Source organism: Mastigoproctus giganteus, chromosome 8 (genome assembly GCF_048544385.1).
Source record: "Mastigoproctus giganteus isolate SK-2022 chromosome 8, ASM4854438v1, whole genome shotgun sequence".
Lineage (NCBI taxonomy): Eukaryota > Metazoa > Arthropoda > Arachnida > Uropygi > Thelyphonidae > Mastigoproctus > Mastigoproctus giganteus.
The window spans coordinates 2,902,028-2,919,894 of NC_143582.1; the positions used below are offsets into that span (position 1 = coordinate 2,902,028).

Sequence of the window (17,867 nt, forward strand, 5' to 3'; positions counted from 1 at the left end):
CGCACATTACTGTTCCGTATTCGAGATGAGAATTCTGCTTCTTAATGAGTTCGTCCTTAATGCGTGTTTTTTTAATCAGAAATTTAGGTTCCATCAAAAATCTATTTCCATGAAGACGCAGTGGTTCAAATTTCCAGTTGAGGTTTACAGAGTTTCAGATTTAAATACTTCGCCAAACGTTCGCTAATTATTTGGACTTTTATGACGTTTTTACAGCAGAATTTTTAGCTTTTTTTTTTACCGATGTTCGCTAATTATTTTCCCGTCTATTTTTTTTTTTAATTTTACTTTAAGAGTTAATTAATTTTACTTTTAACAGTTAATCCTTATGTGGATAACAACAACAACAACAACTTTCTGTTCAACAATCATTGGTTAAGTAACACTTCCTGTTTGGCTATTCCAGCAATCGCGTCCCTTCCTGAGCAGTCAGATAACTGCATCCTCTTTTCCGTGACGGTTTTCAGATTTCAGTTGAAAATGAACACCCTCCACCATATTTGTCCAATGTTCAATGTCGCGCATTCACCGCAGTGTTCAATTTCTTCAAGTGACCGTGTTGTAAACCAGGAACTGGTCTGACCTTTTCTTGACCTTTTCTTGGGAGTTGTTACGCGCATCACCGGTATCAAAATAGAGGCGTTCTTTTATTCGTTCCGTTTCATACGTCGGTGGGGTAGCTTTCGTGCCTGTTGTTCATGATGACGTCATAGTGCGCATGAACGCTACAGTTCACGTCAGGCTGAGATCGGACGTCGGAAGGATGGAAATAAAAATTCCCCACTTGTCGGCTGGCGAAAGATGGGCTGTGTTCCAACTGGCGAAGCTGCATGGCCAGCGCCTGCGATTGAGACAGCGACTTCCTGACGATTGCATTTCTCCGGTAAACAACGAATCCAATGAGAATGCTAAGAAGGACCACTCCTCCAGCAGCTCCGCATCCCGCCACAAGAGGGAGGTGACCTGGAAAGAAAAATCGGCCAATTAGAATCATTATTGACTAATCTGATTTAATTAATTCAATTAAATTAGTGAAGCGGTATAACCATAAAGCCTTCGTATAACCACGGTTTATGTTTACTTCGAAACGGTTATACTGTTTACTTACGAAGTAAACCACAGTTTACTTCGTAAACAGTATAACCGTGCTGCCTTCGATAATGTATCCATCCTCAACCTGCTTTATTTTCTACAAAATTACTTTAAAATCTCTGGTCCTCTACTTCAGAACCTTATTGCTTTGCCCGAATTGAGGAAGTTAATCATCTCATGCGTGGTGGTAGGATCGCCTCGGGTGGAAAAGAGCTGAGTTCGAGTCTCGTTTCGCCCTTAGATGAACTGTTGTCGTTTACCTGTAGTGTAATAACAAAAAAAAACAAAAAAAAACAGTGAAAATTTTACCTTCCTCGTTCATTTTACTGGTTTCCTTTAGGGCCTTATATACGATGAGATCCTCCTTTCCCTCAAGATATCTTGTTTTGCAGTCCACATCTAAACCGTTCTTCTTATGGACTTCTTATTAGCACCCTCATCATTTGGATATTTTCTGAAAGTTTTTATGTCCGCCTTCCAGTGTAACCTCCAGACCTGGACACAGTACTGTATTTCAAATTCCACCCCATAATCGCCCTATAGAAAGGGACAATGACGATTTTTTTTTCCCTACTTGCGAAGATCTTGTATATCATAGAGAGGACACAATTTGTCATTCTAAGCACTAGTTTACACTGTATGAAAATTTCCATGTTTTACTGAATCGTTACCCATAAGCTATCTTCGTCCTGGACTACTTTTAAGTCAACTCCCCCATACAGTAGCTTCTGGATTTCTGTTAAAAATGCTTACTTTTAGAAGCGTTAAACTTCAGATGCAGTTTTTTAGACAGTTGTGCAACCAGTCTGAGTCATTGTGAAGCACATGGCCTTCCTATTTTTAAACCTTAACCATAGACTCGATCTTTCCATCCACTAAAGTTAAACTCACTGGTCTGTAATTGCGTATCACGTCTTTATCGCCAACCAGCTCTCCGCTCCACACCCATGCTTATTGCTCTCTTCCAGTTCAACTCCTGGATGCCGACATATGTAAATCGTAGAGGACAAGAAGTATAGACGTCTCATCTTAGATCTGCACGTTGTTTCCACAGCCATCAACTGATCTAAGATCGTTTCGGCTTGACAAGAGTCTCACGTAAAATCCGACTGAAGAAAACTATCTTTGTGTTATTCTAATTCATTTTATTATTATTATTATTTTTTGTAATTTGATGTATTATTATTATTTTTTAAATCAATATCATCTGCTTTATGTTATTAATATAATTGTCCTTTACTTTACTCGTATTTAAGCTTTGTACTTACTCTGTATATTTCCGGCGAGATGATATCGCTGCCGCTGCTTGTTAACCCCTGGCTTAGTGCCGTGAAGGGTTTGTAAAGGTAGGGTACCTGCGTGTACCTATGAACCTTATAATAAAGATCACGTTTATTTATATTTTGCAGCTTCCTTGTGGGAAGCTGCAAAAGATATGATAAGCCTATCCACACCTGGAGCCTTACTTTCCCCTAGCTTTAGTAGTCCCTCCCCATATAACCTTCTCCAAGACCGATATATCACTTTTTGCAGTAGTCTGACTCCTTGTCACTGATTCTTCTTGGATCGCATGGTCTTTCAGCTGTAATAATCGTTGCAAAGTAATATTCGACCCATCTATTATTTCTGCTGGGATTTACTTAACTTTTACACTTCAATCAAGTAAGGTGTCTGAGCCACTCTTTTCTTCTTTTGTACTCACGTAGGTGGTAGATGATTTTCATCAACCGGTGAAATACCACCACTTTGCTTATTGGAGGCTTGAAGTGGTGAAACCCATGTTTAGTCTCTAGAGCAAAGTTTCCGGCATCCCCCTCCCCCCATACTTCTCCTTCAACCCATGCAAGGTACTAAGTACTATAGGTTTTGATACCTTTCGTGTTTGGGGTTTTCATAAAAAAAAACAACCCTTTGTCTCCCTGTTAGGCTCTCTTTACTAGTAATTTTTCGTACTCAGCTTTCCCTGTCTAACCCCTTCAGTAGTTTTGTTGGTGGTTGAAGGTTTTAGGTGCATCAGCAACTTAGGTCATATTGCTCCGTATATATATCTGTAAATTTCGTTTTGTGTTCTGTGGTCGATTTACTGTTAGTTGGTTAAAAAAATAATGCTGTCCTTGCCTGAGACCGACTAACACAGACACATTGTGAAAAAGACATAAAAATTCCTCTCGTCATTGACGAAATTCGAACTCAGGTTTCTTTCGTTCGGTGTTGGGAGGACAGTGATTATACCAACTGTACTGCCCATGGGCTGTCCCATACTTTTTTCATTTGTTCAGTTAAACCTTTAACAAGCCTTGTGTTGTATACGACGAATCCTGCAACCAAGTCAAAAAGGAGGTCGGACAAGCGAAGGCAGATTATGAGAAGTTCTCGGACAAAGAAAGGCAAGAAAAGCAGTAAACATTTCTTTACTTATATTAGCAGTAGAATTAGGGGTTTAATCACAAGGGAGGCAGATGCCAGAAGTTTATCAATTTCTAACAGGGAGCTGAATGATTTTCTGATACTGAGATGAAAGTTGAAGAGAAATTGTTGAGGTTAAAATAAAACGGTACTCGGGATGGATGGGATCTACCAATCATATTAAGGGAGGCAGCAAAGTAGTCATAATTGTGACTAAGCAAACCCTTAGTCACAATTATGAGAGCATCTTTGGATTCAGGGGAGATCCTGAATCCAAAGGATGGAGGTGTGCGAATGTATCCCCAGGTCATAAAGGGAGATCAACGGGTGACATAAGTAATTACAGGCCTGTTAGCCTAACTTCTGTTCCAGGGAAAATAATGGCGTCACTGGTTAAAGAAGTAAAGCAGGACCATCTAGACAGGAGTGCAGTTATATTTCAGTCAAAGTATGGGTTTATTAAGGGGAAATCTTGTCTGACCAATTTGATTTGATACTGTGATGCAATGACAGTGGAACCCGATGCAAAAATAATTTTGATATTATATACTTAGGGCAGTTCTAGGCTTGGTAGAATTCGGATTTTTTTGCTGCACACTGGATGTGCTATTTTTCCTTATGGTCTTTAGAGTACAGTGGATTCCCTCATGAAGTATTATTTTTCTGTTGCATTTATGCCTTTGAGATGTGAAAGAACCGCTTGCAATGACCGCTTTGAGATGGATGTTTTTAAGAAATCAGTTATGTCTTTCGTTTCTTGATTCGTGCCTCCTGCGAAAGGTGCACGCACGATAACACCGTTTTTCAAAGTCTGATATATCACGAGTTTTGCCCCATTCTGACTTCAGATTGCTGCAGTCGAACAGCCTGTGCACTTTATACTCAACGAAGCAGTACGTCATCACCGCACGTCACAGTTTTCTTTGCATCTATTCGCATTTATTTGCATTTCTTCTGTCTGTGACTGTCTTAATGCAAAGGTTCGTATTTTTTTGGTCACTGTATATATTACGTGGAAATGAAGAATTCCGACACTATGAAGTAATCGAAACGAGAAGTAGCCTACCCCATAATTTTCCTCCTTCGAACTTCATTGTTACAACAGTGCACTTTGTTCCATTTTCAGTCCTCCGGAGGAGAGATAGTGGCAGGGTGGAATACTGAAGAGAATTCAAAAACTGCAGGAGGGACAATGCCTGTGTAAATTTACACGAGCTGCCCATTTGAAAGAGTTTTCTTGGCGAATTTATTGTTCCTGGAACGACCAGTAGCCTAGTCCCAAACCACGAGAAACAACCCCAGACTGTGACAATTTCTAAACTAACGATACGTGCTGAAGATTTTTGGCATCGAATTGACAGATTGGTGCTCTGCTGTTTGTATTCCAGAAACAGGGTTGTAAGAAAAGAATGATTGATGTTTTCTGGTTTATAGAAGTCGCAATCATCGGTGAAGGGTGTTGCGTCACAGCCCCCCCCCCCCTCCGAGTGGGTCGCAAAGTATAAAAAATGAGGCGAGTTGTAAGACGCGCTACACCTGATCCAGACATCGCATCGATACCAGGAAAGAATCGCTGCGCCAGCCGAAGATGAGGAAATGCTTACATCTGTCTTCATCGCTGAAGTCCTCCGTGCCGCAGTTGGGAACTCCGTTACACACCAGGGACTTGTCGATGCAGTAGTGGCGAGTTTCGATACACGACCGCGACACGGAGTTGAGGCAGTAGCGGCTTTCTCGGCAAACAAACTGTGGACATTGACCTGCGGCATAAAAGAAAAAAATAAATAATTTTAGGTTCTTCGAAAGACACAACTTGAGATATTTCGTTTATAAAAATGTCTTTAAATTCCCATCATTATTTTCTTGACTAACAGTAGAAAGAAACTTGGTACAGTTAATTATTTATTTAATTAATCAGGTTGGAGCAGGGCACAGGGCGTGTCTCGTGGCTGGGCCGGATTCTCCAGTCATGCGGTGTTTCCAGATATTGATATGGTCTTTGGGAGAACAGAGAGAGAGAGAGAGAGAGAGAGAGAGAGAGAGAGAGAGCCCATGATTTTCTAGGAGTAGTCTTTATATTGTGATGGCAGTAACTTAACAGCTGGGATTTAGAGGTGGTGTACTACCTGACGATATATACTATATTGTCAGAATTAACCGGAAAGACAGGAGAGACTTGGATGGCTGTAAAATTCATTTGTCCCAAATCCCAGGCGTGTCTGGATCTTTTGGCATTACAGTGTAGCTCGAACTTAAATTTTTGAAGGCGTATTTCTTGTTACAGCTGAAACAAGATGGGGGAACCCCTGGTGCCTCAGACAACCACACACTCCTTATTAAGTTAATAATTTCTAATTACACTTACAGAAACTGGACACATGATTTGTCTCTACAAGTTGTGTCACACTTTGAACTTGTTTTAGTGTACAGCTTGTCCACTAATTCGCATTTTTTTCAGTAATTCAGCCTCCTTCTTAGGGTACCCCAATCTTCTGTCGGTCGCACGAATCCTTCGAAGTGGTTGGAGAATGAGAAACTAGTAAGAGATGCCTTTTCATTCTCTCACCAGCCAGATGGAAATCCATTTTGCAGAGATTGATATGCGCAACGATAGATGACCAGAACTACACAGATGCGCCTTCTTCCAAGTTCGGTCGAATTTGATTAAAGTTGACATTTTATTGTGCGTCACTAAGGTTTATTTTAATAACTAATTGGATTGGAAAATTGTGATGGAAAACTAATTTTAAATCTTTTTTTTTTTCACAATGTGTAAAGAACACTTATGTCGTTTATAGTGATATTTCCACATAGGTGAACCTTACCTTCATCTTGAAAGGTCACTGCTGTCCAGATTATTTTAAATCCCACGGCAGCGTCTAATTCCTCGCCTTTGACCTCTTGCGTTACTGCAGTCTTGAATCTGAAATGCAAACATCCAAATGAGCGTAGTGGCAGAATACAAATTACAGTTTATAACGAGTTGCCATGGCATGGAACCACTTTCAAACACATTTGTTTGAAACTAGTGGCTAACACAATTGGCCCATTAACTACTTAGATGTGACAATACATCGCCAGAAGGTTAATCTGCTGTTCAGCCATTTTCTCACCTTTTAAATAAATGGCAGATTAACCTTTCGGTGATGACAAGTAGTGCAATACTACGGCAACTCCTTGTGAAGAAAAAGTTTGTTCTGTTGTCAGTATTAGGACATTATTGTTTGTTCTGTTGTCAGTATTGCATTAACCGTTTTATATTTTTATATACAAGTTTTTATATTAAAATTAATCAATGTTATAGTATTACTATAATTCCATTTCTTTAATTATTAATTAAATAATTTCATTTATTTAATAATAATAATTATTTAATTCCTTCCCGGAATGTAGAATCGTAAATCTTTATTACCACGTAAGTCGAAGCTATTTGGCCCCCGGATTTGAAGGGAAAAAAGTGATAAGTTTAATGTATTTCTTTTACCTAATTTTTTTAAACCGTTGGATATGTGGGGCATAATCCTACCGCCCCCACAATGATTGCATGGCTAAAAATTAGAAGCCTTGCACAGTCAGGTTGGGTTAGAAAAAGCGGTTAAGTTTAGAATATGATGCTGCAACCTACGGATCTTTGCGACTAGGAGTAACGAACTGGCCTAGTTCCTCCTGCCCGATGGCTTTCCTTGCAGTAATTGGACTATCTATTCCCAATTTTAAACCAGCGACAAGGGGAGGAATCGTTTCGAGGTTTCTTCCCTTTGCTACTGTTTAAAATCGGGAAACGAAGTAAAGGCACAGGAATAGATTGTCCAATCAGTGCGAGGAAAGCATCCGGTAGGAGGAGCTAGGCCAGCTCTTCACTCCTTGTCTCAAAGATTCATGGGATTCAGCACCATATTCTAAAGATTAACCGAAAAATCATGCCTCTCGGTGATGATTGATAGGTTCGTTCGGTCAATGGGTGCACATAAGGAAAACGAGTAGTTGCCTGCATATTTATTTTTTGTCCATTGCTTCATCAATTCGCGTGGGGATGAATTACTAATTTTCCTGTTCCAGACCAGAATAATTTGAGAATTATCCAATTTGTGTAAAAAATTTCATTCTGCGAGTCCTAAAGAAAAACTGACAGTTGTATGACTGACTTCTGACAAACTTATATTGCGCAAGACATGTCGTAACAGGTTTCCGTAGGTCTTCATAAAAGACAGTATAAAGTCAAAAAAGTGAGTTCTTATAAAAGGGATTTGATTAATGGATATTTTTGAGATTGGTCTATCATTGGAAGTGGGTCCCCAATAATTGTTTCTGGGACTACTGTTATTTCTGATTTTCATAAAGGGTGACGTAAAAATTTGCACATAATGTGAATATCAGAAGAGTGGGCAATGACCAGCGCCAATCAGCGCTCCTTCAGGGTGATTTGGATTTGCCTCAGAGATGGTCAGAAAAGTGGCAGCCATGTTTTAATGCTGCAATGCATTTCAGAAACAGCAATCCCTAAATAATTTATACACTTGTTGGGGTTGAACTAAAAACAGTAGAGGGAGAAAAGGAGTTCTGATACGGTCGGGCATGAAGTTCTCCAAGCAGTGGACAAGCGGAAAGAAGGGCTCATGGTGTTCTGTCGTTGATTTATCGGACATTTCACTGTGATAAGTGATTCCAGAACTACGGGCCATAAATTCAGATTACAGGAGAAGTTTTCTTTTAGCCAGCCAGTTGTTATTGAACAAGCTATCTCCATAGTTGTGGTTGGCCATTACAGAAATTTAAAGGTGAACTAGATAGTTATTTAAGTGAGGAATTATTAGCATGGAATTATTTTCTTATCTACGTTCTTATATATTTCTTTATATTTTTATTTGTTATTTTTGATTTCTTTATTATTTTTTATTATTTCTTTATTTTTTTCTTTTATTATTCTGTTTTATATATTTTTATTTGTTTGTTTTTGGCTGGAACAGCAAAAGCCTATGGCTTCCTTGCACCATATAACTGATACTGCTATTGGTACTAATGACTGCCTATGATAGTACACGCTACTGTCAGCAGTTTTCAACCATATATGAATATATATTTCTTTGCACCAGGGCTACGATGCGTCTTTTTGACATCTATAACGCTTATTGTGTCTGTAATTTGCGTGTATTCTGTGGCCGGTTGGTTCTTGTATTTTCTCAATAAAAAAACAGTGCGACCCTTCCGAAAACGACTAACTCGGTCATGATGTGAGAAAGCCCATTTCTTCCACTAGTGAGGTGTACACTGGAACGGTAGGACTCCTTGGTGTATATGAACCAACGTTTCACTGGCGAGGTGAACCGGCAGTAGACCATGTGCACCCTTGACATGTTGAATTCTTTCCGGACAGAAATGGGGTCTTCCAAGACGAAATTGTACGTGTCATCGGGCCAGCATTGTGCAAAAGTGGTTCGTGGAACGCAGTGAAGATATGACCCGTCTTGATTAGCCTCCAAATTCGCCTGACTTCAATCCAAATGAACACTTGTGGGATGATTTGAAAGTAAGGCGTATAGATACGCAATCGTTATCTATTCCGGAACTGTTGAAAGCCTTGCAGGCAGCATGGCTACCGATCTCTACTGACATCTAGTGGGGGTCTATGCTTAGGCAAATAGCAACTGTTATTCGTGCCCGACACGGTATTAAGTAGGTGGTCATAATCCAGTGATCACTCAGTGTATGTCACAGAATTCAAAATAAGAACTCCCTCCAGAAATTCTCATCGATGTCAGCTGTTGTTTATCTTGAATCTTGTCAAATATAACTCCATAGGTTTTCATCGTTCACAACTATCCCTTAACAGAGAGACACACGGTTAACCGCAAGCACACACACACACACACACACACACGTATATTAATGAAGGGGACTTACCTGACGAGGAGCCTGTTTCTTCCGGACAGCTGCGTCTGTTCATCCACGTTCTTGTAGTACCTGAGATCCCCGCAGTACTTCTGTAGAACCTTTGGGTTGAAGTATATGCTTGAATATCCGTCGTAGATGGTCAACTCCGCATCCGCACAGTTGGCTTGAAATTCAAACCAGTGTTTCAGCCAGAGATCACACTCCCACGTGTCACTTTGAAAGAAAAAGGCAAGCTGCACCGTTGCTAGATTATGCCATAGTTGCCAACAGTTACGGCATGGCAAACTACTCTATCAGTTAAACTCGAATAATTTTACAGTTAAATTTCAAGCCAGGTGGCGTGCAACACACATTCTACAGTTACGCAATCAGCAGTGCGCGCGCACTGTTGCGTCATTTGCCAAATGTACGCGCAGTTGGCAATTTTGCTGTTTGTGTGTCACTCTGACACACAAACAGCAAAATATCACGTGACTGCACAGCGCCATCTACTCATGCACAAGGCTAACAGCTCTAATTTTATAAACACTGCATGCATTAATAACGCTAAAAAATTATATTAAAAAATATTATACACTTTCAAATAGATACACTGCTCGACAAAATTAACAGAACAAAATGTTTTTTCTGAATATTTTGTTGTGAACAGTGTCACCCAAGGCGAATATTTGATATAATAGTCATTCCGGCCTGCATCCGAGTACCCAATAGAAATCGATCTACCACCTTACAGAGCCGCACAGTATGCAAATTATTCATGCCTATAAAAACACGGGTTGCCACCAGATCACTTCATTGCCATTTTTTTAGCTTGCTCAGTGGGATAGCCATACATCCAGTACTCAGGGTGGCAAAATATAGTTGTTTAGATGATTCTTTGAGATTGCGGGCCGTTGGACGACTTGAAGCGGTTCAGTCCCAGTAGGAGGTGAAATGTTGGCTTAATGCGTGATGCAGTGTCGTGTTGGCACTATGCAAGCAATTTCAGGAGACAGGAATCATTACAAGAAGAGCTTGCCCACATCTCATGAGGGCTATGTTAACCACAACAGACCACTATCTGGCTCTAACAGCAAGACGGAACCCTACGATGGCCTGTCATCAACAGTCTCTTGAGGTTACTGCGGCCACAGTTGAAAGCATTTCCAACCGAACTGTGTTAAGAAGGCTCAATTCAGTGGGCTCTACCCAAGGAAGCCAGTGGTTTGTATCCCATTAACCCAAAACTGCCGCAGGGCTCGTCGAAACTAATGCCATGAATATGTGACTTGGAGCCCTGACAAATAGGGTACTGTTCTGTTCTCTGATGAGTCCCGTTTTAGCCTACAAACAGATTCTAGACGTATTTCATCTGGAGACAACGAGGAATGTGGTACCATCTCTCCAACATCAGACAAAGGGACACTTACGGTGGAGGCGGTGTTCTCGTGTGGGGCGGAATAATCATTAACGGCCGCACTCCTCTTCATGTTTTTGATAGGGGTACCATAACTGCGCAGAGGTACCAAGAACAAATCCTCGAACCGTATGTGCGACCTTTTAGGGGAGCCGTTCGCCCAGATTTTCTTTTCATGCACAGCAATGCTATAGAGCGTAAGCAGTGGGAGAATATCTTGAAACTGAAGATATATATAACTGCTGTCGTGCCAGCACGATCACAAGCCATAAATTCGATTGAACATGTATGGAATGCCCGTGGACGTCGCAGTGCAAGCCGACACTGCCAACTGCTCGGTCACTTGGTGAGCTAAGGTCTGCTCTGGTGGAAGAATGGGGTTTGTTGCCACAGAATCTTATAGACACGCTTATATGGAGAATGGGTCATCGCTGTCAGGCCTGTTGGAGGGGATCATACGCTGTATTGATGTCATGTGACCTCAACATCTTGTAATGTGACCTTTTTGGTAATTCTTATACAACCCCTAAAAATGTCCCTCATACCTGTCCGAAGTTTCTCGCTGTCTCCTCATTTCATCGTTATTCTTTGGTACGCCTCCATACCAAATTTTGAACCGCTCGCAAGCTGTACGAGTTATACCAGGCTTTTTCTGTTAATTTTGTCGAGCAGTGTATTTACTTAAATATGAAATAGGCATTATCTTTTACTTTAAATAAATCTTATTTAAATATTTTATTTTAGTTATTATTGAAATGGCAGTTATTTAATTTAAACTTTATTATTTAATTTGTATTAAATTATTTAAATATTAAAAGCACAGCAGAGATGTTAATTCAGCCATTAATAGCTGGATGTGGATGGCTGAAAAACGCTGCAATGTGTTGAAAAACACATTGCAGTGTTTTTCAACAAGATGTCTGAGGTGAATTAAATATTAAATCCACAAACAAAATGATGTACAGTAATTGGCATTGTAACTCACTGAAATTCTCTTTAAAGTAAGTTGAGACCATAAAAAGGTTTCATTGGAGTAAACTACACCGACGTTTAAGTAAAACTACTTAAACTAAAACTATTGACGATGAAATAATATTTTAAAAACATCAGGATAGATAAATGAGGGATAAAATATAGAAAATAGCTGCCATCCAGAAATTATAATACAATTTACGTTTACCAGACACTGTATTCATTTCAGAAGAAAGCTAACAGATGGCGCCACTACAACTGGCAAAACTGTTTTCCTGACAACTTTCCCCCAGGTACTTGTACTTCCTTGTGACTTGGATATACTACCTTTACTAAAGTTTCGTATATTTAACAATTTTTCTTGATATATTGTTTGTAAGTGATAATTTTCAAGGTGGGATGACCACCAGTTGAATCCAGAGAAATCTTACAATTCCACCTATCTCGCAACAATTTCTTGCAGTAAAATATAACAAATACTGAACGTTTTGTTAGACATCCAACACCCTTATTCAGAAACAGCGTATCTAATTATTAGCAGAATTATTAAAAGTACAAAAACTGGAGGACTTTGGCCCTCACCATTGGAACAGTAACTAATTGCATGAAGTTTCTAGTCCATGAAGTGTACTTGACTGCATGAAGTTTAATCGCTCCTTTCCACAAAAGACCTGGACTTTCGTTTTAGTCTCTTTGTATATTCTATTAATAATTAAATTTATCAATAGTGCTCCTGAAGAAGATGCGCAGGTTCTTGAAACCTCCAGTGGTACAGTAAATTTATTAAAAGATATGTGGTGCAGAGTGTTTTCTTTATTTCTGTTGATCAGATTGCTGTCTTCATGTTTTTCTCTCCATTTTCTTTGCTGTTTGTTCTTTTGGATTAATCTAAAAAAGTTATTCCACACTCACTTTGCTTCTGAAAACGTACACTTACAACTAATATTTACACAGCCGAAATCCCTACAGGCTCATTCTATGACACCTGCTGTATGCGCGCCTGTTTATGGTGTGTAGACAAGACAACAGACATGGTTAGCTATCTGGAGCGGGATTGCTATGAGAGCTAGAAGATGGAACATGCGTTCGAGAGGGGGCAGCTGCATTCCATGGCAGAATAAATTGATCAGTTGCAGTGCTGAGCGTGTTTAATTATGGATGAACGCTGGCGAATGTGTGCAGATTGTCCGCGTGGAACGGACCTAATTTTCTGCCTCTTTCCTAGATGTATCGACTTATTTGATTAAGCGAGGCTAATTACACCGGGGACTGTCTGCAAACGCGCACTGTACTTCGTCAGTTTTATGTGGCTAATTAATTTTTACATTTTATCGCCTTGGAAGGCTCTGAGAATTACGGGTTTGTCGGAAGACAGTTTGGCGACACGATCGGGAAGAATAATGCGGGATGGCTGCAGGAATCACCTTGTGTCGATTTGTAGCTGTGGATCACTGGATGAAAGGTCGCAGCGGGAATTCACTCAATTTTCGCTCCACTCTTTATTTATACAGTATCCCTTAACAGTGATGTAGGGAACATTTAAGATTTACATTGAAATGACAGAATTCACGGGATACCTGGATAGTGGACGAACCCATTGCTTGGCGGGTATATAGGCACACTGCATTCACGTAGACGGTAATTCGATGTTAGTATGGATAAACGTCGTGAGTTAACCGACTTTGAAAGAGGGATGATAGTGGGTGCCCGACGCATGGCTCACTTTATCGCGGAGGTGTTACAGACGCGGAGGTCGACAGTATTAAGAGCGTATCGGGAATACGCCGTTTCCGGAATAACATCTAATCGTGGACAGCGCTTTGGGCGGAGAAAGGTGGTGGAGGAACGTGCCGTCCGCCTCGCATTGTTTCAGTCAACCGGAGAGGGACAGTGGCACAAATCACCGCCGACTTCGACAAGGGAGGTGCCAGAAACGTCGCCACCAAGACCATCAGGCGATTATTAACCTCAGTAGGTTATGGGAACCACCAGAGTCCTATTGCTAACACCACGACACAGGAGTCTACGCCTCAACTGGGCGAAAGAACATCGGCACTGGACCTTGGATGATTGGAGACGGGTCCGATGAGTCCCGTTTCCAGTTTTTTCGAGCGGACGGGCGGGTGCGTATCTGGCGGAAACTGCACGAAGCTATGCATCCGTCATGTGAACAAGGAACTGTTCAGGCAGGTGGACGGTCGGCAATGGTCTGGGGCGTGTTCAGCTGGCACACGTTGGGACCTCTGGTACGTCTAGGCAAATCTCTAAAAGGACGGTCCAGGTTACGTGTCCATCTTTGCAGACCATCTGCATCCCTTCATGGTCATCGTGCACCCACACAATGGACCAAAGGGTCCAAAGGATAAATGCTGGAAGAGTCCATCAGAGCCGTGGTGACTAGATCATGGTTCTAAGAGTATTCTGCAGATTTTGCCACCATGGAATGGCCTTCCCGTTCATCGGATATGAACCCTGTGGAGCATGTTTTGGATGCTGTGGAAAGGTCCGTTCGAGCTTTGGATCCTCCATCCAGGAATGCAACTAAATTATGGATAGCAGTGCAGCAAGCATGGTTGAAAATACCCGTGTAACGCTTTCGTGGACAAGTGGACTCAATGCCTCGTCGTGTGACTGCCCTTATCCGGGCGAAAGGTGGACCTACTCGTTACTAGGTAGGTGTCCCATGATTTTTGTCCACTCAGTGTACAGCTTGCGTATGCCAGCTGTATTGGTATAAGCATTATCTCCATATAAAGGACTGTGTCGGATCATAAAAAAAGAGATAGTGGCATTATGGTTTTATGCGTGCTTTTATAGTCAGTCCTTAACAGTTAGACTTATACGGTATTTCCTTCAGAATTTAAGGATTTTAAGAATATGATCGAAGTGAAGTCTTACTTACCAATACTTCCGTATAACTGCATCTTTATAACTCGGATGTAGATGTTTTGGTCGTAGTTCACGCGAATAAGCCAGATGCACTCAACGTCTTTGGGGAAGAACTGTGGGAATCCTGGAGAGACAATCACTCCTCCCACTCCGGTTTCGAATCCACCACAGCTACTTACATTTGGCGTTGACACAGGCGGGGGAATGAATTCTGTAGGAGAAACAGGTTGAAAGTTTGTGAGGCCTGGCACTGAGAGATTATATTATTTTGCATTTTGGATAGAAACTGCAATATCAGATGGCAAAATATCTCTCGGGTATTAGGATATACATTTTAGCAGATCGCCTTTAGAGGGCAGCACCGTTCTGTTCGGAAGTAATGTTAAGAACTAATACACCAGACCAAGAGGTAAAAATAAAAGAAAAATGATAAAATGCGATAGAAAAAAACAACTTATAAGGTATTAAAAACAGGAATATAACAAAACTGATTTCAATTAAAATACTCACACTGGCCAAAAAAAAAAAAAAAAAAAAAAACAACTGAACCTTTCTATTATGACCACCACAGACAGTAGAAATGCAAATCGATGCAACTGCGATGGGGCAATCACATGTTACCTCTTTGAGTATAAAGACTGCACATCCTGTTCAACAGCAGTAATTGGAAGCCAGAATGAGGAAAACGCGTGATTTATCAGACTTTGAAAAAGGTCTTATCATGGATGTATGTTTAGCTGGAGCCACGATTCAACAAACGAAAGACACAACTGGTTTCTCAAGAGCATCCATCTCAAAGGTTTTATGATTGGAAAGCAAGCGGTTCTTCCACATCTCAAAGGCGTGAATTGACATTTTAATTTTTTTCATTTATTAACGCACGACTGTATATACATTCTCAAGATACATATTAATCAATTTATATACAAGATTTATATACATACTCTTAAAAAAAATTCCAAGTAGGAACAATATAACTTGTTGAAACAAAAGCAACATTATACAATTATTTTCATGTAAATAGCAAATACATACATACATTTAGAATGACATTAACTTAACAGTAACACTTAGATTAACATTATCTCCAATTAGAGTCCATCCACAAATGCAAGCCTGCATTTGGGCATCCAGGAGCGGTAGATCAATTCGCACTATAATCCAGAAACATCCAATGAATATGACTACAGCAAGCGTTTTGTCATCAAATGTGCAGCACCTCCGTTAATTGGTATTCTTCAATAGAGTTCTTAACTCCTGTCTTCTTTTAAAAACTTTGGTCGAGAATTCCTGAAGCAAAGCAAAGATGTCCCAGCTCTGAACCAAGAGAGGTAAATTATTCTCCGTGAGGTTTGGTAACCTATTTGGTAATTCCTGCCTGTCTAAAGCATACAATCCTCATTAAAGGATGACATGTTTCCAGGATTCAACCCCACCGCACGAACAGTCGGGGTCAGATTCTAATCCTCTTTCAAATAGTTTGGCCCTTAAGCCATGTCCAGTGATTAAGAAACTCGTCGTCATGGTGAGAGAAAACCAAGAAGACACCCTCTTGTTCATTGCAAAGCTTACAGCTGGAATGAACCCTCTTGTAATGGTTCCAAACTCACTTACATTCCAACGTTGCTGCCAGCAATTCACAAGCTCATCCCAAATTCTACTTTTTTCCTCCTTTATGTTGTTATTTGGATTAGAAGTGATATTCAGTATTTGTAACGGCCTTCCCTTCTTTAAGTTATATACGGAAAATAATGTGTAAATCCAAGGGGATGGTACCTACAATAACATGCAAGGCATTTGTCGACATTGTCCTGGGAGCGCGTATAACTGTAAGCAGCAATGTACATTGAATGGACAGAAGCTTATCTTTAGTTGTAACCTTGGTAGCAGCCGCAAACCAAATACAGTATCAGCACCATAAACCACAATGGGAAGAAATATCGTCTTGTTGTACAATACCAGAGTTTTTTTGGATAAACCTCATTCCTTGCGGGAAATTCTAACAACTGCAGCTACAAACGTTTTGATTTTTTCATTGATTTTAGTGACATGTACATGAAACCTGAGACGATCATCGAAAATTAAAACCAAATACTTGGTGTTCTGTACATATGGAATTCAAGTACCATATAGGGTTACCTTTGGCGGCCTTCCATAATCAAGTTGGTGTTTAAACACCATGAAATTGGTCTTGGTAACAGAAATCGTTAGTTTATTTAAACCCGACGATGCCAATAAATCATTCAAAACTGGCTGAATTTTTTGTTCGAGAATTTGTCTTGATCCTTCCTGACGGCCACCACCAGGTTATCTGCATATGCAACTGTGATGAACCCTTCGCTATCCTTCGTCAGCCACTGGTCTAGCACTACATTTCAGAAGAGAGGTCCCAAGGCTGAACCCTGAGGGCAATCCTCTGAAAACGGTAGTCGTGTATGATAAATACTTTGCACATACTCTAATTTGTCGGTCCTTAAAGTAAGACCTGACTTTGAACAGGTAGTCATCACACTTCGCCATTTGCAGTGACCTGAGGGCGCTCTCCCACCAGAGGGAATTGAAAGCGCCCTCAAAGTCAATAAAAACAGCAAGAACATATTTGCTGTTTGCCTCCTGAAAGTAAGTCAGCAAGGTTGAGATTGTGCCCTTAGTGGATCGACTTTTTTTGAATCCGAACGGACAATCAGAGGAGAATTGATGTGCTGTGAATAATTTTAAAATCCTTGGGGCAATCATCCTTTCAAATAATTTACCAAGATTGGCCAATAAAGAGATTGGTCTGTATGTTCTGGGGTTTGTTTTTGCTTTCCCGGTTTATGCAAGATTTTTAAGAGCTCAAACTTCCGTTCAAGAGAGAAAAGCCTCTCTAGCAAGCATTTATTAAATAAGTTTAATAAGGTCTCAGGGAAGAATTCATAACAGAAAAACAATACTTCAAGAGCGAATCCAGTGTACGCCAAATATCATCTGAATTCAACCAAGCCCAGAATTGTCCTGCTTCAACCCACAAGGAATTGAAGAAATTAGATATTGGCAGTCGCCTGCCTATTCGGAAGCTACTTGTTTCAGAGAAAAACAGAAAAATCCGCTTGTAGTGGTACTGAGAACGTCGTGGTTGTACAGTAAAGCAATGGAAGAAAGTCGTGGTCAGACGAATCGCGATACTTTGTTTTATATTGATGGTAGGCAGAGTGTGGCGAGAACCTCACGAAACGATGGG

General features: G+C 40.5%; 1 protein-coding gene across 3 annotated transcripts in view; it reads right to left on the reverse strand.

Moving 5' to 3' along the window:
• Positions 1–275: 275 nt before the first annotated feature.
• Positions 276–17,867, reverse strand: part of LOC150081200 (suppressor of tumorigenicity 14 protein homolog) — a 154,452-nt gene continuing 136,860 nt past the window's right edge. For all 3 annotated transcript variants that reach the window (XM_090379375.1, XM_090379374.1, XM_090379373.1), the window contains 5 exons: positions 14,661–14,858; positions 9,400–9,553; positions 6,324–6,421; positions 5,103–5,258; positions 276–963 (listed from right to left, as the gene is read on the reverse strand). In XM_090379375.1, the coding sequence (XP_090235501.1) occupies positions 662–963; positions 5,103–5,258; positions 6,324–6,421; positions 9,400–9,553; positions 14,661–14,858 (908 nt within the window). In that variant the 3' untranslated portion in view covers positions 276–661. The remainder of the gene's footprint in view (positions 964–5,102; positions 5,259–6,323; positions 6,422–9,399; positions 9,554–14,660; positions 14,859–17,867) is intronic.